We start from the raw sequence: 22,665 nt of genomic DNA, 5'->3' as shown, positions 1-22,665 counted from the left end.
CAGTGTCGCATCATGGCTGTCGATGCGAGGTATCCAGGAAGCATCCATGATTCCTTCATTATGCGCCAGACCAGTGTGCCAGCCCTCTTCACAAGCCCAAATCAGGATTGTAGTTGGCTGCTTGGGGATAAGGGATATCCCCTCTCCACTTGACTGCTCACTCTACTGCAGAACCCCAGGACAGCACCAGAGCATGCATACAATGCCGCTCATAGTGGCACCAGGTGCATCATCGAGCAGTGCATAGGCATCCTCAAGCAGAGGTTCCATTGCCTGAACCAGTCTGGTGGTGCCTTGCACAATTAGGACAGCCACACCGTTGAAAAATGGACTTTGGAAGCGTTCCCTGTCATTGGAAACCATTTTTTCACTTTTGGAGTTGAATATGAATCGGGTCACCGCCGAAATGTTTGGCAGTAATGGCCCCAAAAAGTCGAGAGGAGCGCCAAGTTTCCAGCGGTGCTGAATTTCGGCCCTTATGAGTGCAGCCAATCCGTAGTCAGCGTAGGCAAGTAAATCCAAGCTAAAGATTCATCTGCTTTTTTTGTGATCTGAAAGCAGGTAGCTAATGTCAACAGAGGGGAGCACAGTTTACAGTGGCAGCGAGAACACGCAGTGCTGGTGTACCGAGCAGGTCGGGCTGCAGTGCAGGGTAGGGCGAGTTGGAGTGCAGGGTAGGGCGAGTTGGAGTGCAGGGTAGGGCGAGTTGGAGTGCAGGGTAGAGCGGCCTGCAGTGCAGGGTAGGGCGGCCTGCAGTGCAGGGTAGATGGTGCTGGTGGGGCGGGCTGGAGCCTAGGGCAACATTTTTGGTGAGATGTAGATGTGCAGACTATTGAAGGGAATGGTTAAGGAGAGGAGCAAAGCAAATGGTAAATCATTGGAGCTGATGTTAAAGAGGAAAACAGTGTTAGTGGGAATATAATTAAAGTAAAGGTTGTTGCCAGAGGAGGAGAAACATTGGGCCCAAGTTTCGGGCCGCGCCTAAAACGGCGCAGCCCGGACCTGGACGCCCGTTTTTTGCGCCAGAAAGTGCGCCTTAAAAAAACTTGCCTATTCTCCGGCTCCCTGCAGGCCCTCTGGAGCAGGGCACGGCGCAGCACGAGCTGTAGGGGGCGGAGCCAGGTTCCTGCGCTGAAAACAGTGCCGGGACCTCTGCACATGCGTGCTACACTGGGCGCGCATGTGCAGTAGCTCCAGGCGCCCAAAAATGTGGGAGAGGCCCGAAGCACACAGCCCCTAGCCCTGGCCGAATGGCCTCACTGGGGCTGCGTGGACAAGGCTCCTCCCACCCGACCGGAACCGCACTCTCCCTCCCCCCCACCCCCCCCCCGGAACTTCGCGACTCGACCTCTGCTTCCCCCTGACCCCCCTGCCCCTGCGACCCGACCTCCGCTCTCCCCCCAGACCTCCGCGATTCTCCCCCCCCCCCCGGACCTCCGCGACCGCCCCCCCCCCCCGAGACCCGACGCCACCTACCTGTAAATCCAGCCCGAAGTCTTGGGCCCGGCCGTTCAGCCTCCTTCTTTCCCTTCCCCCCCCACCCTCTCTCCTTCCCTCCCTCCCTCCTCTCTCCTTCCCTCCCTCCTCTCTCCTTCCCTCCCTCCATCCTCTCTCCTTTCTCCCCCTCTCCCCCCCTTTTCCCCCTCTCCCCCCTCTCCTCCTCCCCCCCCTTCTCCTCCCTCCTTCTCCTCGCCTCTCCTCTCCCCCTCCCACCCCCACAGCCCTCCTCCTCCCATTGAAGGGAGAGCTTGATTGGGAAAACTCAAATTGAGCTGTTTGGGCATCAGGTTTGCAGTGGGTTAGTTACCTTTCGGAAAGTCGATGTACTGAATTAGGGGCATTTAGATCATAGTAACAGTGGTGCAGAGAAAATGTTCAATGATGACATTGGCCTGATTAAACTGAGGTCACTTTCAATCAAATGAAACTAAACTAAATCAAATTGAAATGAACTGAACCGCTGAATCTCAGCAATTTACTTGCTCCCCTTGCCTGGAAACGGGATCTTCCCTGCCCTGTAAAACTTAAAAGATGGTCATCATATTAATTTTCTGCAACACACACATGTATAAAGGCTGATAACTTCTAATGTCTGCTTTCATTTCAAAATTGTGTGACAGAATTTATAACATGCTGCCAGAGGTGAAAAGGAAAAAGGAGGAAGAGAAGAAGAAAGTTGTTTCTCAAACAAATCGATTGCGTGCTGAGCTTTTCAAAAAGGTAGGGCGGGGAAAATGGAGTATGAGAAGAAGCTTGCAGGGAACATTAAGACGGATTGCAAAAGTTTCTATAGATATGTAAAGAGAAAAAGGTTAGTAAAGACAAATGTAGGTCCCCTGCAGTCAGAATCAGGGGAAGTCATAACGGGGAACAAAGAAATGGCGGACCAATTGAACAAGTACTTTGGTTCGGTATTCACGAAGGAGGACACGAACAACCTTCCGGTTATAAAAGGGGTCGGGGGGTCTAGTAAGGAGGAGGAACTGAGGGAAATCCTTATTAGCCGGGAAATTGTGTTGGGGAAATTGATGGGATTGAAGGCCGATAAATCCCCAGGGCCTGATGGACTGCATCCCAGAGTACTTAAGGAGGTGGCCTTGGAAATAGTGGATGCGTTGACAGTCATTTTCCAACATTCCATTGACTCTGGATCAGTTCCTATGGAGTGGAGGGTAGCCAATGTAACGCCACTTTTTAAAAAAGGAGGGAGAGAGAAAACAGGGAATTATAGACCGGTCAGCCTGACATCGGTAGTGGGTAAAATGATGGAATCAATTATTAAGGATGTCATAGCAGTGCATTTGGAAAGAGGTGACATGATAGGTCCAAGTCAGCATGGATTTGTGAAAGGGAAATCATGCTTGACAAATCTTCTGGAATTTTTTGAGGATGTTTCCAGTAGAGTGGATAAGGGAGAACCAGTTGATGTGGTATATTTGGACTTTCAGAAGGCGTTCGACAAGGTCCCACACAAGAGATTGATGTGCAAAGTTAGAGCACATGGGATTGGGGGTAGTGTACTGACATGGATTGAGAACTGGTTGTCAGACAGGAAGCAAAGAGTAGGAGTAAATGGGTACTTTTCAGAATGGCAGGCAGTGACTAGTGGGGTACCGCAAGGTTCTGTGCTGGGGCCCCAGCTGTTTACACTGTACATTAATGATTTAGATGAGGGGATTAAATGTAGTATCTCCAAATTTGCGGATGACACTAAGTTGGGTGGCAGTGTGAGCTGCGAGGAGGATGCTGTGAGGCTGCAGAGCGACTTGGATAGGTTAGGTGAGTGGGCAAATGCATGGCAGATGAAGTATAATGTGGATAAATGTGAGGTTATCCACTTTGGTGGTAAAAACAGAGAGACAGACTATTATCTGAATGGTGACAGATTAGGAAAAGGGGAGGTGCAAAGAGACCTGGGTGTCATGGTACATCAGTCATTGAAGGTTGGCATGCAGGTGCAGCAGGCGGTTAAGAAAGCAAATGGCATGTTGGCCTTCATAGCAAGGGGATTTGAGTACAGGGGCAGGGAGGTGTTGCTACAGTTGTACAGGGCATTGGTGAGGCCACACCTGGAGTATTGTGTACAGTTTTGGTCTCCTAACCTGAGGAAGGACATTCTTGCTATTGAGGGAGTGCAGCGAAGGTTCACCAGACTGATTCCCGGGATGGCGGGACTGACCTATCAAGAAAGACTGGATCAACTGGGCTTGTATTCACTGGAGTTCAGAAGAATGAGAGGGGACCTCATAGAAACATATAAAATTCTGACGGGGTTAGACAGGTTAGATGCAGGAAGAATGTTCCCAATGTTGGGGAAGTCCAGAACCAGGGGTCACAGTCTAAGGATAAGGGGTAAGCCATTTAGGACCGAGATGCGGAGGAACTTCTTCACCCAGAGAGTGGTGAACCTGTGGAATTCTCTACCACAGAAAGTTGTTGAGGCCAATTCACTAAATATATTCAAAAAGGAGTTAGATGAGGTCCTTACTGCTAGGGGGATCAAGGGGTATGGCGAGAAAGCAGGAATGGGGTACTGAAGTTGAATGTTCAGCCATGAACTCATTGAATGGCGGTGCAGGCTAGAAGGGCCGAATGGCCTACTCCTGCACCTATTTTCTATGTTTCTATGTTTCTATGTAACCAACAGAGACCTGCTAGTCAGCACCCATCTAAATATTACTGGTGTTAAAACATGTTTTTTTGTTTCCTGCCAGAAATTACTTGACCAAATACTGCAGAGAAACAATGAGAGTGTGCAGGAATCATCATGAAGAACTGTTACCTGAGGCTACCGGAGAAATGTTACCATCGAAGCCATTGCAATTGTTAAAATGCTAATTTCTCAAATACCCACCCCTTCAAGTTTGAAACCATTAGTTTTTAAATTACATTTTCCTGTGTTTGCATAGGGATTCATATTTTGTGACGACATTGCTCATTATTATCATAATGTACTTGCAGGAGAGTTCATTGTACATTCGACATAGCTATAATTGTATCAGAAATGTAATAGTTCAAGCATTTCATTTAATCTTTATCCATTGGATTCAGCTCAACCAGGGATCCTGGCTATCTACTGCTCTTGTTGGTTAGGGTCACAGTCCTGAACTTATTTCTTATCTTGTGTTCGCCTCAGAGTCGGATTAAGAATTCTTGGGGCCCTGTGCACACCCCTTCCCTCTAACCCTAACCCCGTCCTCCGATCCATTAAAGCATAAATATGTAATAAAATGCATGAAGAAATAGCCCCGTAGAATGTTTACATACTGCATTAATATAAAAGCAAATCATATCTCAATATACTATGCTTAGTTTCCTACATTACAATAGTGACTACACTCCAAAAGTACTTCATTGGCTGTAAAGTGCTTTGAGATGTCCGGTGGTCGTGAAAGGTGCTATATAAATCTAAGCTTTTCTTTTTTAAATGAAACTGTTTAATATTACTGAGGGGCCCCATATTTGCACTCGACCCATGGAAGTTGCCCCATGTTTAGTTGGGACCCAAGGCACAGGCCCCATAGGCCCATTCATTGATCCACCTCTGGTTATGGGGAGCCGGCAGGGAAGTGGAGCTGAGTCAGCCATGATCTTATTAAATGGTGGAGCAAGCTCGAGGGGCCAGGTGGCCTATTCCTGCTCAGATTTCTTATGTTCTTATGTTCTACTGACTCATCCTCAGACGTGATTTGGCATGTTGAGTGAGCCTCCAGGAATAATTGCAAATTATTTAGCATTTACTTCATTTCAGGCGGAGGCCAAACATCACTCATTCTGATTGGAATATGTCAAATAAATGTTTTAGGAATATGATTATTGTGGAGAGGGTTGCACCATCTTGCACTTAATGAAATCTGTGCTCACCTGCATGCTAGCGAGGCTAGGCCTCACTTTCATAGTGAACAGGCACAGTAAGCAATAGACTGGGCCTGTAGAATTTGTGATTATCTTTGTGGTATCCTGATTCATCTTCCACAACAGTTGAATGCGGAGACGCAACCAGAATACCCTGCTGGCCTCACACCCTCCAGCAGTGGTCAGGAAGGGATGGTGACATTTATGAAGCATAGCAAACCCAAGAGGGCCTGAGAGCAAGTCTACGTAAAGGAGGAGGAATGCCACGAGATATGGAGACCCACCCTCCTAAAAGAACATAGGTCTCAATGCACATGTATCAACCCAAGGACCAATTATCTTACAGTTTTGCTATGCTTTATCTTTTTGAGAAATACATGCAGCTTTTCTGAAAAGGCCAAACCATTTTGAAATCATATACATTTGAGTTCATGTATTGAAGCATTGCTGCTACTTTTTACCAGTTTTGTAATGCAATAATTATTAATGAATATTCTTTGAATAGGGCTTAGTGTAGCAAACTATAGGTCACAAAGCAAGGCTCAAATTCATTCGCTATACCCTGTAACAATATAAACTGACAGGAGATGTGTAAAAATCTAATCATCTGATTAGATAGTTTAAAATTGCACAACTAATCAAAAAGAATCAACAATTTAGTCACCTAGTTGGATGTTTTGAATTTAAGAGGTTCTACACTTCCAAGGCAAACTGTTACTGTTTAGGATTAAAACTTGATTAACTGCTAACCTTTATTTTTCCTTCTTGTGTTTGGATCAGTCACCCAAAAGTACTATCAACTAGATTCTATTTTTAGCTAATGAACAATACATTATGCTCTTTGCTTTAATGTCATTGTCCTTCTGCATTACAGTGTTATTCTTGCAATTGAAGGATGATTTGCAATAATCATACTGTGAAAGACAAAATGAAGAATAGATTCCGAGGCTTTATATCCAAACATAGCGTTCATTTTACATACTTTATTGAATTATGCCCATTGTTCAGCTAAAGAACTGTTACATTGTTCCATTTAATAAACCATATTTTATTCTGTCATTTGTAATTTTTGAAATAAAAATGATTACACGTTATAAATACAAGGCAAAGCTTTAATTGTGGTACTGCACAACTGAACTTATAACACATTTCTCAGCAAATACAATCGCAACCAATTCCTCCTCCTATTAATGAAGAAACATTTGTATATAGTGCCTGAGGCATTGCCACTAAAATCGAGTACATGACCCTTTCTCCCTTATTATAGATTGTGCTTATTCTAAGTGGCATACAATGAACATATCCACAAGACCGTTCTTTGTTAAAAGAAAATACTCACTCACATAACTCTGATTGCTGTGTCAGAGGTTTTCAATAGTCTTGTGTTTTCTTCCTTTTTCTCCCTTCATTTCTTGAAGGTGTTGAATCATATGAGGTATGGTTCCATTGGTACCTTACCTAAGTGATCTTGCTTGATGTGTGCAGTCAGTATCAGCAAGCTGTTCAACAGTCTGATCCTATCTATATACAATGTCCACACAAGTACACACACATTTCTAGCAGATGTTGCTGAATGGTATTCAAGAGCAGCACCTATTTTTTTTCGGCCTATCCTTAGGGCTTCATCATCATCATCATATGCAGTCCTTCGGAATCGAGGAAAACTTGCTTCCACTCCTGAAGTGAGTTCTTTGGTGGCTGAACAGTCCAATATGAGAGCCACAGACTCTGTCACAGGTGGGACAGATAGTCGTTGAGGGAAGGGGTGGGTGGGATTGGTTTGCCGCATGCTCTTTCCGCTGCCTGCGCTTGATTTCTGCATGCTCTCGGTGTTGAGACTCGAGGTGCTCAGCGCCCTCTCGGATGTACTTCCTCCACTTAGGGCGGTCTTGGGCCAGGGACTCCCAGGTGTCAGTGGGGATGTCACACTTTATCAGGGAGGCTTTGAGGGTGTCCTTGTAGCGTTTCCACTGCCCGCCTTTGGCTCATTTGCCATGAAGGAGCTACGAATAGAGCACTTGCTTTGGGAGTCTCGTGTCTGGCATGCAAACTATGTGGCCTGCTCAGCGGAGCTGATTGAGTGTGGTTCGTGTTTCAATGCTGGGGATGTTAGCCTGAATGAGGACGCTGATATTGGTGTTCCTGTCCTCCCAGGGGATTTGTAGGATCTTGCGGAGACATCGTTGGTGATATTTCTCTATTTCTCCAGCAACTTGAGGTGCCTACTGTACATGGTTCATGTCTCTGAGCCATACAGGAGGGCAGGTATTACTACAGCCTTGTAGACTTTAGTGACAGTTTTGAGGGCCTGGTCTTCAAACACTCTTTTCCTCAGGCAGCTGAAGGCTGCACTGGCACACTGGAGGCAGTGTTGGATCTCATTGTCGATGCCTGCTCTTGTTGATAGGAGGCTCCCGAGATATGGGAAGTGGTCCACGGTGTCCAGGGCCGCGCCGTGGATCTTGATGACTGGGGGGCAGTGCTGTGCGGTGAGGACAGGCTGGTGGAGGACCTTTGTCTTACGGATGTTTAGCGTAAGGCCCATGCTTTCGTACGCGTCAGTAAATATGTCGACTATGTCCTGGAGTGCAGCCTCTGTATGTGCGTAGACACAGGTGTCGTCCGCGTACTGTAGCTCAACGACAGAGGTTGGGGTGGTCTTGTATCTGGCCTGGAGACAGAGCAGGTTGAACAGGTTCCCACTGGTTCTGTAGTTTAGTTCCACTCCAGCAGGGAGCTTGTTGACTGTGAGGTGGAGCATGACAGCGAGAAAGATTGAGAAGAGGGTTGGAGCGATGACGTAGCCCTATTTGACCCCAATCCGGACGTGGATTGAGTCTGTGATGGATCCATTAGTAAGGATCATGGCCTGCATGTCGTCGTGGAGCAGGTGGGGGATGGTGATGAACTTTTGGGGGCATCCGAAACGGAGGAGGACGCTCCATAGACCCTCGCGGTTGACAGTGTCAAAGGCCTTTGTAAGGTCGAAGAAGGCCATGTATAAGAGCTGGTGCTGTTCCCTGCATTTTTCCTGTAGCTGTCGCACTGCAAAAATCATGTCCATTGTGCCCTGGAGGGGACGAAATCCACACTGTGACTCCGGGAAGAGCTCCTCGGTCATGGGAAGAAGACGATTGAGGGGTATTGACACAATGTGTAGTGTTCCGTCATTGTCTGGCAATCAGCTACCTCAGGATAGAAAGGATCAAATAGGACCTCTTGGTCGTTTTGACTCAGTACCACACCATATATACATTTAGACACTGATGATTTGCATTTATATAGCATCTTTAAAGTGGAAAATGTTGCATTACAGAAGGTTGAATACAAAAAGGAACAGAACCATGATGGGAGAGTTAGGAAGGTGACTAGAAGTTTGGTTGAAATGATGGGTTTTAAGAATGCTTTTAAAGGTGGGAGAGAAGTAGAGAGGCTGAGTTTTAGGTAGGGAGTTCCAAAGCCTAGGGCTGAGGTGACTGAGCATTCTGCCATTAATGGATGGGTGAAGTGAAATGATGGGTTAGGAAAGAATTCTAGAGTAAGAGGACTGAAGGATATGAGAGGTGACAACAGGTTGGTTACAAAGGCAGCAGAGGGCAAAGCCATGGAGGGATTTGAAGACAAGGATGAAGAGTTTAAATTTAATGCAGTGTGGGACAGGAAGCCAGTGTAAATCAGCAAGCATAGAGGTTAATACATGTGTCGAAGATGATACGGGCAGGTACGTTTTGCATGAGTTGGAGTTTATGGATAGTTTCAATGGCATTCGGAGCAACTGTGTGGGCGGGGATGGGAAGAGAAGCCATTCCTGAAAATGCTCTGGCTCCATTGAGACAGGTAAGAGTTAAATCACACAGGAGCAGTCCCATGGAACTGGACAAGAAGAAAGGCATTGAAAGAGAATGGTACAGTTTATCTTGTTGAACATTATGGAGAGGTGAAAGAACTGCCATAACAGAGAATATTATTTGTGATATAATTTGTGACCATAGCTGTCTCAGTATTGTGAGCCAGACTGAAAGGATTCAAGTGAGTTTTGAGAGAGATTGGTACAGAACTGGGAGACAACCATGCATTCAAATACCTTACAGCAGAAAGGGAGGTTAGGGATGGGAATATTGAAAAGAAGGGGGTCCATTTTGAAGAGGGGATTGAAGATTGCAGTTTTGAAAGGGAACGGTATGATGCATATACAATTGAGCTATTAACAATGCCAATAAGCATGGGGACACGATGTTGTGTAGGCAAGGAATTGAGGTAGTTGAAGACGGGTTTCATGGAAAAGACGAGCTTGGAGAGAGTGAGGGGAGAAGACAGAGAAACTACAGAATGATAGGTCATCAGGGTTACAGTGAATTGGGGTTGAGAACAGGGAGAAAAGTAGTGGAATGTGGCAGCACAAGCCACTGTATGAATTGTTTCAGTGTTAAGCAATGAAGAAATCCACAAACACTTGGTGGGAATTTTGTGGGGTGTCAGCGGACGCGATTGGGTGGGGAAAGTTTATTTTGACAGCGGGTTGGGAATTTATCAGGTCTCCCTTGGGATCCATGCTGCTTGGGGATAATGTCAGGTAAGCAGGGCGGGGGTTTGAATGGCCATGGAATCACCTCATAGCTGCAAAAATGCTAGAAAAGCTCCCATCACACAGCTGTTCACTTTCCAAGCACAGAAGCTGTTGCTTACTGCATTTGGAAGACAGAGTGAGCTTTATGCAGGTTGCAAGTGTTTGAAGCAAACTCTCTATCCAGTGTCACCTCAATGACCTCTCTCACCATTGACAGAATGTTTTTGTCATCTCAAGTTCACCTGCCATCTATTACATTAGCATCAGTGCCCTTGAAACTATTTCACCTTGGTTCTCAGAATCCCATCACGATCAGCCCCAATACCAGCATCACCAGGCACACCAGCAGCACCAACAATAACACAAACCTTCTCCGCTACGCATGACAGAGGGCATCAGCACCCGACCACAATGCTGGGCGGACCAAGAAGAGCAATGTCAGTGGCAGTGGGCGGTGAGGTGATGAATTTTGACCCCATAGTCTCAGAAAAATGGGCTGCCCATTTAAAACTGAGATGAAGAGGAATTTCTTCTCTCAAAGGGTTGTAAATCTGCGGCATTTTCTGCCCCAGAGAGCTGTGGAGGCTGGGTCATTGAATATATTTAAGGCGGAGATAGACAGATTTTTGAGCAATAAGGGAATAAAGGGTTATGGGGAGCGGGCAGGGAAGTGGAGTTGAGTTCATGATCAGATCTGCCATGGGTAGAGTTGGGAACATTTTTGAGATTAAATAAAGCCAGGAAGGGAGGGAAGCTGGGAGAATTTAGGTTGAGAGCCAAGAGGATGGGGAATTACTCCGTGTAGATGCTGAGAAAGGAGAGAAACATAAGAACATAAGAAATAGGAACAGGAGTAGGCCATACGGCCCCTCGAGCCTGCTCCGCCATTCAATAAGATCATGGCTGATCTGATCATGGACTCAGCTCCACTTCGCTGCCTGCTCCCCATAACCCCTTATCCCCTTATCGCTCAATAAACTGTCTATTTCTGTAAATTTATTCAATATCCCAGCTTCCGCAGCTCTCCGAGGCAGCAGATTCCACAGATTTACAACCCTCAGAGAGAAGAAATTCCGCCTCACCTCTGTTTTAAATGGGCGGCCCCTTATTCTAGTATCATGTCCTCTAGTTCTAGTCTCCCCTATCAGTGGAAACATCCTTTCTGAAAGCCCCCTCATAATCATTTACATTTCGATAACATCATCTCTCATTCTTCTGAACTCCAATGAGTAGAGGCCCAACCTACTCAACCTTTCCTCATAAGTCAAGCCCCACATCCCCGGAATCAACCTAGTGAACCTTCTCTGAACGGCCTCCAAAGCAAGTAAATATGGAAACCAAATCTGCACGCAGTATTCTAGCTGTGGCCTCACCAATACCTTGTATAGCTGTTGCAAGACATTTCTTGCTTTTATACTCCATCTCCTTTGCAATAAAGGTCAAGATACCATTGGCCTTCCTGATTACTTGTTGTGCCTGCATACTATCCTTTTGTGTTTCATGCACAAGTACCCCCAGGTCACGCTGTACTGCGGCACTTTGCAATCTTTCTCCATTTAAATAATAATTTGCTCTTTGATTTTTTCTGTCAAAGTGCATGACCTCACACTTTCCAACATAAGAAATAGGAACAGGAGTAGGGCATACAGCTCCTCGAGCCTGCTCCGCCATTCAATAAGATCATGGCTGATCTGATCATGGACTCAGCTCCACTTCCCCACCCGCTCCCCATAACCCCTTATCCCCCTATCTTTTAAGAAACTATCTATATCTGTCTTAAATGTATTCAATGTCCCAACTTCCACAGCTCTCTGAGGCAGTGAATTTCACAGATTTACAACCCTCTGAGAGAAGAAATTTCTCCTCATCTCTGTTTTAAATGGGTGGCCCCTTATTCTAAGGTCATGCCCTCTAGTTCTAGTCTCCCCCATCAGTGGAAACATCCTCTCTGCATCCACCTTGTCAAGCCCCCTCATAACCTTATACGTTTCGATAACATCACCTCTCATTCTTCTGAATTCCAATGAGTAGAGGCCCAACCTAAGTCAACCCCCTCATCCCCGGAATCAACCTAGTGAACCTTCTCTGAACTACCTCCAAAGCAAGTATATCCTTTTGTAAATATGGAAACCAAAACTGCACGCAGTATTCCAGGTGTGGCCCCACCAATACCTTGTATAGCTGTAGCAAGACTTCCCTGCTTTTATACTCCATCCCCTTTGCAATAAAGGCCAAGATACCATTGGCCTTTCTGATCACTTGCTGTACCTGCATACTATTCTTTTGTGTTTCATGCACAAATACCCCCGGGTCCCGCTGTACTACGGCACTTTGCAATCTTTCTCCATTTAAATAATAATTTGCTCTTTGATTTTTTCTGTCAAAGTGCATGACCTCACACTTTCCAACATTATACTCCATCTGCCAAATTTTTTCCCACTCACTTAGCCTGTCTATGTCTTTTTGCAGATTTTTTGTGTCCTCCGCGTGGCCTAAAGGATAAGGTGTCTGATTTCGATTGTAACTGTGATCTTATCAGATGATTGCATGTTCGAGTCCGGCAGTGGTCAGCTATCGCGCTTTGTGAAATTTTAGGGACTGACCTATCAAGAAAGATTGGATCAATTGGGCTTGTATTCACTGGAGTTCAGAAGAATGAGAGGGGACCTCATAGAAACGTTTAAAATTCTGACGGGTTTAGACAGGTTAGATGCAGAAAGAATGTTCCCAATGTTGGGGAAGTCCAGAACCAGGGGTCACAGTCTGAGGATAAGGGGTAAGCCATTTAGGACCGAGATGAGGAGAAACTTCTTCACCCAGAGAGTGGTGAACCTGTGGAATTCTCTACCACAGAAAGTAGTTGAGGCCAATTCACTAAATATATTCAAAAGGGAGTTAGATGAAGTCCTTACTACTCGGGGGATCAAGGGTTATGGCGAGAAAGCAGGAAGGGGGTACTGAAGTTTCATGTTCAGCCATGAACTCATTGAATGGCGGTGCAGGCTAGAAGGGCTGAATGGCCTGCTCCTGCACCTATTTTCTATGTTTCTATGTTTCTATGTTTCTCCTCACACATTGCTTTTCCTCCCATTTTTGTATCGTCAGCAAACTTGGCTATGTTACACTCAGTCCCTCTTCCAAGTCGTTAATATAGATTGTAAATAGTTGGGGTCCCAGCACTGATCCCTGCGGCACCCCACTAGTTACTGGTTGCTAACCAGAGAATGAACCATTTATCCTGACTCTCTGTTTTCTGTTAATTAGCCAATCCTCTATCCATGCTAATATATTACCCCCAACCCCGTGAACTTTTATCTTGTGCAGTAACCTTTTATGTGGCACCTTGTCAAATGCTTTCTGGAAGTCAAAATACACCACATCCACTGGTTCCCCTTTATCCACCCTGTTCGTTACATCCTCAAAGAACTCCAGCAAATTTGTCAAACATGATTTCCTCTTATTAAATCCATGCTGACTCTGCCTGACCAAATTTTGCTTATCCAAATGTCCTGCTACTGCTTCTTAAATAATGGACTCCAACATTTTCCTAACCACAGATGTTAGGCTAACTGGTCTATAGTTTGCTGCTTTTTGTCTACCTCCTTTTTTAAATAGGGGAGTTACATTTGCAGTTTTCCAATCTGCTGGGACCTCCCCAGAATCCAGGGAATTTTGATAAATTACAACCAATGCATCCACAATCCCGGCCGCTACTTCCCTTAAGACCCTACGATGCAAGCAATCAGGTCCAAGGGATTTAGACCCATTATCTTACTACCTCCATAGTGATTGTGATTGTGTTAAGTTCTTCCGCCCCCCCACCTCCACCCACCCCATAGCCCCTTGTCTATCCACTGTTGGAATATTGTTAGTGTCCTCTACCGTAAAGACTGATACAAAATATTTGTTCAGAGTTTCTGCCATCTTCATGTTCCCCATTACTAGCTCCCCGGTCTTGTCCTCTAAGGGACCAACATTTACTTTAGCCACTCTTTTCCTTTTTATATACCGATAGAAACTCTTGCTATCTGTATTTATATTTTGTGCTAGTTTACTTTCATAGTCTATCTTCCCTTTCTTAATCATTTTTTCAGTCGTTCTGTGCTGGCTTTTAAAAGCTTCCCAGTCTTCTGTCCTCCCACTAGTTTTGGCCACTTTGTATGCCCTTGTTTTTAATTGGATACTGTCCTTTATTTCTTCAGTTAGCCACGGATGGCTATCTTTTCTCTTACACCCTTTCCTCCTCACTGGAATATATTTTTCTTGAGAGTTGTGAAATATCTCCTTAAATGTACACCACTGTTCATCAACCATCCTACATTTTAATCTATTTTTCCAGTCCACTTTACCCAACTCAGCCCTCATACCTTCATAGTCTCCTTTATTTAAGCTTAGTATGCTGGTTAGAGATCCAACTTTCTCACCCTCCATCTGAATTTGAAATTAAATCATGCTATGATCATTCATTCCAAGGGGATCCTTTACTCGGAGACCGTTTAGTAATCCTGTCTCATTACACAGGACCAGATCTAAGATAGCCTGCCCCCAGGTTGGTTCCATTACATACTGCTCAAGGAACCCGTCCCTTAGGCACTTTATAAATTCCTCCTCAAAGCTACTCCGACCAATTTGATTTGTCCAATCAATATGGAGGTTAATGTCATGTATCTTACATTATTATATATAACTGTATTTTAACATGCTATACATGACTGTAATAAGATATGACCTGTAACCACCAGCGTACCTTACCACCAGGGGTTTACTTGCAAGAGACAGGTATATAAGGCCAGGTCTCAGGCAAGTGCAGCATTCCAGAGCTGTGAAATAAAGGTGCAGGTCCAGAGTGACCTTGACTTCACTACATGCCTCGTGTGAATCTGTACTGAGGGGACAGGACTTTACAGTGGCGACGAGTTACGGGATTACAGAATCCACAGAATGGCGAACAATGGATCAGATGAAAAGTACAATGCTGGAGACAATTGGGAGGACTTTATAGAAAGGCTCCAGCAAAGCTTTGTAACCAAAGACTGGTTAGGAGACGACAAAGCAGACAAGAGAAGAGCCCATCTCTTGACCAGCTGTGGCTCGAAAACATACGCCTTAATGAAGGATCTGCTGGCACCTGAGAAACCAGCAAGCAAGTCGTTTGAAGAATTGAGCACACTGGTAAGAGACCACCTGAAGCCAGCGAGCAGCCTACACATGGCCAGACACAGGTTCTACAACTACAGACGCTGTGTGGGCCAGAGTATACCCGACTTCATGGCGGAACTTCAGAGGTTGGCTGGTTTATGTGAGTTCTCCGATGAACTGAGGAGAGAAATGCTGAGAGACTTTTTCATTGAAGGAATAGGCCACACAGGCATATTCCGAAAGCTCATAGAGACCAAGAACCTGACCTTAGAGGCAGCAGCACTGATTGCACAGACATTCTTGGCAGGGGAAGAAGAAACGAGGTTGATTTACAATGCAGGTACGACAACTAACGAAATATCGCAACAAGTAGTTCACAGCGTGAAACAAGCTGCTACCCCCACACACAGACAAAAGCAGGAGAGCAGGCCCTCGACAGCAGGCAGTGGCACCAGAAGTCATCAAGGGCCACAGGAACGGCTGTTCACACCTCATCAACCCACAATGCGAGCAATCAACTACAAACTGAGAGAAGCTCAAGAGAGATCAGCCAGATGCAGCTCATTCTTTGGAAACAATGGAAGCGGTCTGTGCTGGAGGTGTGGGGGTGGGCACTCATCAAGGGGATGTCGATTTCAGCAGGCTGTTTGCAGGAACTGTGAATATACAGGGCATCTGGCCCGCATGTGCAAAAAAACGGCAGCTCGGCTGGTATACGAATCGGATGGGTCGGAAAGCGGACCAGAAGACGGTGGGGACAGTACCCGGGACACCGATGTATAGCGGGTCAACATGATCAATGGCCGCTGCTCCTACAACAAGACGACTCCTATAATGATGAGGGTCCTACTCAACGGGATACCTGTCAACATGGAGCTGGATACGGGAGCGAGTCAATCTCTCATGGGCGCTCAACAATTTGAACAACTGTGGCCGCATAAAAGAGACAGACCAAACTCACAAGGGTCGACACCAAACTAAGGACCTATACCAAAGAAATCGTACCAGTCCTTGGCAGCGCCATGCTCTCCGTCACACACAAAGGGACAGTGAACGACTTCCCCTGTGAATTGTCCCCGGAGACCCCCCAGCACTGCTGGGGAGGAGCTGGCTGGCAAAACTAAACTGAAAATGGGTTGATGTCCATGCCATGTCGTCAGAGGAACGGACCTCCTGCTCAACAGTTATAAAGCGATTTGAACATCTCTTTCAGCCAGGTGTGGGCACTTTCAAAGGGGCCAAAGTCAAAATCTACATCACACAGGATGCTAGACCGGTCCATCACAAGGCCAGATCTGTACCCTATGTGATGAGGGAAAAGATTGAACACGAACTAGACAGGCTTCTGCGGGAAGGCATTATATCACCTGTGGAATTTAGCGACTGGGCAAGTCCCATCGTCCCAGTCATGAAGCCTGATGGATCCGTACGAATCTGTGGGGACTACAAATCTACCATAAACAGAGTCTCCTGACAGGACCAGTACCCGCTTCCCAGAGCGGAGGACTTATTTGCCACATTGACTGGAGGTAAACTTTTCTCACAACTAGACCTCACATCTGCGTATATGACGCAAGAATTGACCGAGTAATCCAAGCTACTCAAAACCATCAACACACATCGAGGCCTTTTCATGTACAATCGATGCCCATTCGGCATCAGGTCGGCAGCTGCCATATTCCAGCGCAACATGAAGAGTCTGCTCAAGTCCATTCCGGGGACGGTTGGATTTCAAGACGACATACCTATCACGGGCAGGGACACCGACTCCCATCTCCGTAATTTGGAGGAAGTACTAAAGCGGTTGGATCGGGTAATCGTATGAGTTAAGAAATCCAATTGCCTGTTTCTCGCACCGAGGTTGAATTTTTGGACAGAAGGATTGCCGCTGATGGAATCCACCCAACAGAGTCCAAAACAGAAGCAATTCGCCTGGCACCCAGGCCCCGGAATGTCTCAGAATTGCGCGCCTTTCTCGGGCTACTCAATTATTTTGGGAACTTTATGCAGAATTTAAGCACGCTGCTGGAGCCTCAGGAAGGATACTCAGGAAGGGGTGCGATTGGTTTTGGGGGGAAGCCCAGGAACGTGCCTTCAATAAGGCACGCAACCATCTGTGTTCCAACAGTGTTTTGACTTTCTTTGATCCAGGTAAAAAGCTAGTTCTTACATGTGATGCATCAGCGTATAGGGTCGGTTGCATTTTACAACCTGTCAATAGTGCAGGCAAATTACAACCCATAGCTTATGCCTCCAGGTCACTTTCGCGGGCGGAGCGCGGGTACGGAATGGTAGAGAAGGAGGCGCTCGCGTGCGTGTACGGTGTCAAAAAGATGCACCAATGTCTTTTCGGGGCCAAGTTCGCATTAGAAACCGACCACAAGCTCCTCACGTCCCTCCTATCCGAGAGCAAGGCAATAAATGCCAACGCCTCGGTGCGAATTCAACGGTGGGCACTCATGCTGGTGTCCTACGACTATACCATAAGGCACAGACCAGGCACAGACAACTGTGCCGACGCGCTCAGCAGCCTACCCCTGGCGACCACGGAAGGGTCTGATGAACAGGGCTGTGAGATAGTCATGGCAATCAATGCCTTTGAGTCCACGGGTTCGCCCATGACGGCTCACCAAATCAGAGCCTGGACGGCCAGCGACCCCACGTTATCCTTAGTAAAAAGATGTGTCCTAACCGGTGACTGGGCAGAGGCTCGCGACGCCTGCCCCGAGGAATTAAAACCCTTTCACAGGCGCATGCATGAGCTATCACTACAAGCAGAGTGCCTGATGTGGGGAAGCCAAGTAGTCATGCCTCTGCAAGGCAGAGAGACATTTGTCCGGGAGCTCCACCGGGAGCACCCGGGGATCATTCTCATGAAGGCCATAGCCAGATCCCACGTCTGGTGGCCTGGTATTGACGCGGACTTGGAGCTCTGCATCCGAAGGTGCACCATTTGTGCCCAACTCAGCAATGCCCCCAGGGAGGCTCCACTGAGCCCCTGGCTCTGGCCTACCAAACCTTGGTCGCGGGTGCACGTAGACTATGCGGGCCCATTCATGGGCAAAATGTTCCTCGTAGTTGTAGATGCATTTTCAAAGTGGATCGAATGCAGCATTTTAAACTCGAGCACAACCTCCACCACTGTGGAGAGCCTCGCAACCATGTTTGCAACGCACGGAATCCCTGACATCTTGGTCAGTGACAATGGTCCGTGCTTCACCAGCACAGAATTCCAAGACTTTATAATTGACCACGGCATAAATCACATCAAGACGGCACCGTTCAAGCCGGCCTCCAACGGCCAGGCGGAGAGAGCAGTGCAAATCATTAAACAAGGCATGCTTAAAATCCAAGGTCCCATGCTGCAGAGTCGCCTGTCGCGACTGCTGCTGGCATACAGATCTCGTCCGCACTCACTGACTGGGATCCCCCCGTGCAACTGTTGATGAAAAGGACTTTAAAAACAAGGCTCTCATTAATCCTCCCAGACATGCACAAAATCATTGAGGCAAAGCGCCGTAAGCTGACTGAGTACCATGACAGAAATTCGAGGAGGAGTTGGAATGAGATAGGGGACAAAGTGTTTGTACTAAACTATGGCAGGGGTCCCAAATGGCTTGCAGGGACAGTAACGGGCAAAAAAGGAAACAGGCTACTGGTAGTACAAATGGACAATGGCAAAACCTGCCGGAGGCATGTAGACCAAGTCAAAAGCAGATTTACCAACAACACTGCGGAACCAGAGGCAGACTACAATGTGGAACTGGTGGACAGACAGAGGGAACAACCTGAGGAAAGGGCAATCCCAACAGACAGCCCAGGCGAGTCAACAACAATCACACCAATCGAAACAGACAGCCTAGGCGAGATACCAGCAACCACACCCAAAGAAAAACAGACACCAAGGCAAACAACTGAACCACAACTCAGACGCTCCACGCGAGAGCGTAGACCACCTGAGAGACTGAACCTATAAAGACAATAAGACCTTGGGGGAGGGTGATGTCATGTATCTTACATTATTATCTATAACTGTATCCTAACATGCTATACATGACTGTAATAAGATATGACCTGTAACCACCAGCATACCTTACCACAAGGGGTGCACTTGCAAGAGACAGGTATATAAGGACAGGTCTCAGGCAAGTGCAGCATTCCAGAGCTGTGAAATAAAGGTGCAGGTCCAGAGTGACTTTGACTTCACTACATGCCTCGTGTGAATCTGTACTGAGGGGACAGGACTTTACAGTTAAAATCACCAGTGATTGTTGCTGTTCCCTTTTTACAAGCCCCCACTATTTCTTGGTATATACACTGACCAACAGAGTTGCTACTGTTAGGGGGCCTATAGACTACGCCCACCATTGACTTTTTCCCCTTATTGTTCCTTATCTCCACCCAAACTGTTTCAACATCCTTATCATTTGAGCTAATATCGTTTCTTACTATTGCAGTGATTCCATCCTTTATCAATAGAGCTACCCCACCTCCTTTTCCTTTCTGTCTGGAGGGGATATTTCTGACAGCATCCCCATGGGACTTTGTCAGATGCCCCGGATGATTTTAAGTGAGTGGCAGGAGGGTTGAAGCAGGAGAAGATGCCAGAGGAATAGGTTGAGATGCAGAAGTGTCATTTGCTGACAGGAGCTCAGCCACTGTCATGGTGATTTGGGCTGGGTAAGCGATGGAATGTGTACCCAAGGAGGCAGGCTTCGGTGAGGAGGAGTAATTGTTTGTAAGGCAGGTTTTTGTCAGCCCCAGGATTCAATAGATTTATCAACATGGATATCGAGGATCTTGTTTGCAACTGAGCGATCACTCTAGATGGCAGTGTTGTGAGGCGCAGTGATTGATAATCCACTGGTGGAATCATGAGCGACACAGTGAAAGGGATATGAGGGGTGGGAAGGAGATTCACAAGGGTAACTACTGATGTCTGAGCTTGGTGTTGTTACGCTCATAATAAAGTGATACGACTGAGTACTGTATGCACTGGGTAAGTGTGACCTTAGCTCCTTTAATTAAACTCCAGAGTGTTGGTACAGCATGGGTGCCTGCTTATATACAGTGTTCCCAAGGGATCCCTTGGGTCTCCAACAGGTAGGCCCTCTGGTGGTGGTATGATACAGGCTGCCAAGGGTTACATACATAACATCACTCGCTCCCAAAGTCAATAGTACACTTATTTACAGGGTGAGACAATCTGGGGCATTTCGCTCACTTGTCGATCGTCTCGGTACAAATGCGGGTGTGGGTGAGTTGGTTGGTTCTTCGCTGGGCTGCTGGACAGCTGGCCTTGCCGGGCCACTGGGGATGGTGAGTTCAGCTTTGCGGTCAACTGTGATGTCGGTTGCCACTTGTGTGTGTGTTGGAGAGTCAAAGTTGGTGGTGTCCTCTTCGGGTTGCTCGTGGCTGATTGTGAATCGCAATTTGATTTGGTTCAAATGCTTTCTGCACCTTCGTCCATTGGCCAGTTTGACCTGAAACACCCTACTCCCTTCTTTGGTTATGACAGTGCCAGCAAGCCATTTGGGATCATGTCCGTAGTTGAGTACAAATACAGAGTCATTGACTTCAATATCGCATGACAAGTTTGCGTGATCATGGTGCATGCTTTGTTGATGCCGCCTGCCCTCGACGTGATCATGGCGATCAGGGTGGACAAAAGAGAGCCTTGTTTTGAGCGCCCTTTGCATGAGCAGCTTGGCTGGGGGAACCCCGGTGAGCGAGTGGGGTCTGGTGCGGTAGCTGAGCAGGACTCGGAACAGGCGGGTCTACAGGGAGCCTTCCGACACACGTTTCAAGCTTTGCTTGATGGTTTGGACTGCCCGTTCTACCTGGCAATTAGATGCGGGCTTGAAGCTAGCACTAATCGTTTAATTGGGTTATACAGAACAAGCAGTTTGTTGGAACATAACAGATTTCTGGCTTTCTCAAAAGCAGCCTCTTGTGATTTCCCCCATACCCAGTCGTCTCCCTTGCACAGTAGCACATGTAGGGGTTCTAGCAAGGTGCTTAACCCAGGTAGGAAATTACCGAAATAGTTGAGGAGTCCCAGGAACGACCACAGCTCCGTCACGTTCTGTGGTCTCGGCGCGTTCTTGATGGCCTCCGTCTTGGTGTCGGTGGGTCTGATGCGGTCTGCCACGATTCTTCTTCCTAAGAACTTGACCTCTGGCGTCAGGAAAACATACTTCGAGCGTTTCAATCTGAGTCCCACGCGATCTAGCCGACTTAGAACCTCTTCCAGGTACTGCAGGTGTTCGATGGTGTCCCGACCTGTGACAAGACTGTCGTCCTGGAAGACAACGGTGCACGGAACCGACTTTAGCAAGCTCTCCATGTTCCGTTAGAAAATTGCCACGGCCGAACAATTCCCATACGGGCATCTATTGTAGATGAACAGACCTTTGTGCGTGTTGATGCAGGTGAGGACTTTCGAAGATTCCTCCAGCTCCTGCGCCATGTAGGCCGAGCTCAGGTCCAACTTGGTGAACGTCTTTCCTCCAGCCAAGGTCGCAAATAGGTCATCTGCCTTGGGTAGCGGGTACTGGTCTTGTAGCGAAAAACGGTTAATCGTTACTTTATAGTCTCCACAAATTCTGACCGTGCCGTCGCCTTTGAGAACTGGAACAATCGGACTGGCCCACTTGTTGAACTCCACCGGTGTGGTGAAGCCTTCTTGCTGCAGCCATCCAGCTCGATTTCCACGATCTCGCACATCATGTATGGCACCGCCCGTGCCTTGTGGTGAATGGGCCATGTACTGGGAACCCAAGTAGATTTGCACCTTCGCCCCCGAGAAACTTCCAATGTCCCCCTCAAACAACGACGGTTAACTGCTCAGAACCTGGGCACATCGTTGACGGACGAAAGTGCTCGGATGTCGTCCCAGTTCCAGCGGATTTTTCCCAGCCAACTTCTGCCGAACAGTGTGGGGCCATCTCCTGGCACAATCCATAGTGAGAGTTCGTGCACTGCTCCATCATAGGAGACTTTTACTTCTGCGCTGCCAATAACAGGGATCAGCTCTTTGGTGTAAGTTCTTAGTTTGGTGTGAATGGGGCTAAGCTTGGGCCTGTGTGCCTTGTTGCACCACAGACTTGCTCATGATAGACTGACTCGCACCCATGTCCAGTTCCATGGATACTGGAATTCCGTTCAGTTCAACTTTTAACATGATCGGTGGACATTTCGTGGTGAAGGTGTGTATACGTACACTTCTGCCTCCTCGGTTCGAGTCTCTAGTTCAGCCTGATCCACCATGGATCGATCTTCCTCTGCAATGTGGTGGTTTGCAAGGTTTGCAGCTCGTCTGCACATTTGCTGGAGGTGTCCCAAGGTGTTAACTGCCTCGCATTAACCATTGATGGCGGACTCTGGGTCATCTGAGGTCGTGCAGCTGCCAGCGCGTACGTTCTGCCAAATGCATTCCTGCTTGAAAACGACATTACTTTATGTACAGTACTAGCCGAAACCTCTTTACGCTGCAAAATTTGTTTGGTGTTATCGCTGGTGGACATAAATGCCTGGGCTATCCTTATGGTTTTTCTCAGATTCGGTGTTTCAACGGTCAATAGTTTGCGAAGGATAACCTCATG

The 22,665-nt window shown here is 47.1% G+C and overlaps 1 protein-coding gene across 1 annotated transcript in view; it reads left to right on the top strand.

The window, feature by feature from the left end:
• c3h10orf90 (chromosome 3 C10orf90 homolog) overlaps nt 1-4,520 on the top strand; it is a 45,029-nt gene extending 40,509 nt beyond the window's left edge. The window contains exons 3-4 of the mRNA XM_070875019.1: nt 2,121-2,220; nt 4,215-4,520. Of these exons, the coding sequence (XP_070731120.1) occupies nt 2,121-2,220; nt 4,215-4,271 (157 nt within the window). The 3' untranslated portion in view covers nt 4,272-4,520. The remainder of the gene's footprint in view (nt 1-2,120; nt 2,221-4,214) is intronic.
• The last annotated feature ends 18,145 nt before the right edge of the window (nt 4,521-22,665 follow it).

The sequence above is a fragment of the Pristiophorus japonicus genome, chromosome 3 (assembly GCF_044704955.1).
Source record: "Pristiophorus japonicus isolate sPriJap1 chromosome 3, sPriJap1.hap1, whole genome shotgun sequence".
Classification (NCBI taxonomy): domain Eukaryota; kingdom Metazoa; phylum Chordata; class Chondrichthyes; family Pristiophoridae; genus Pristiophorus; species Pristiophorus japonicus.
This window is presented reverse-complemented; position numbering and strand designations above follow the sequence as displayed.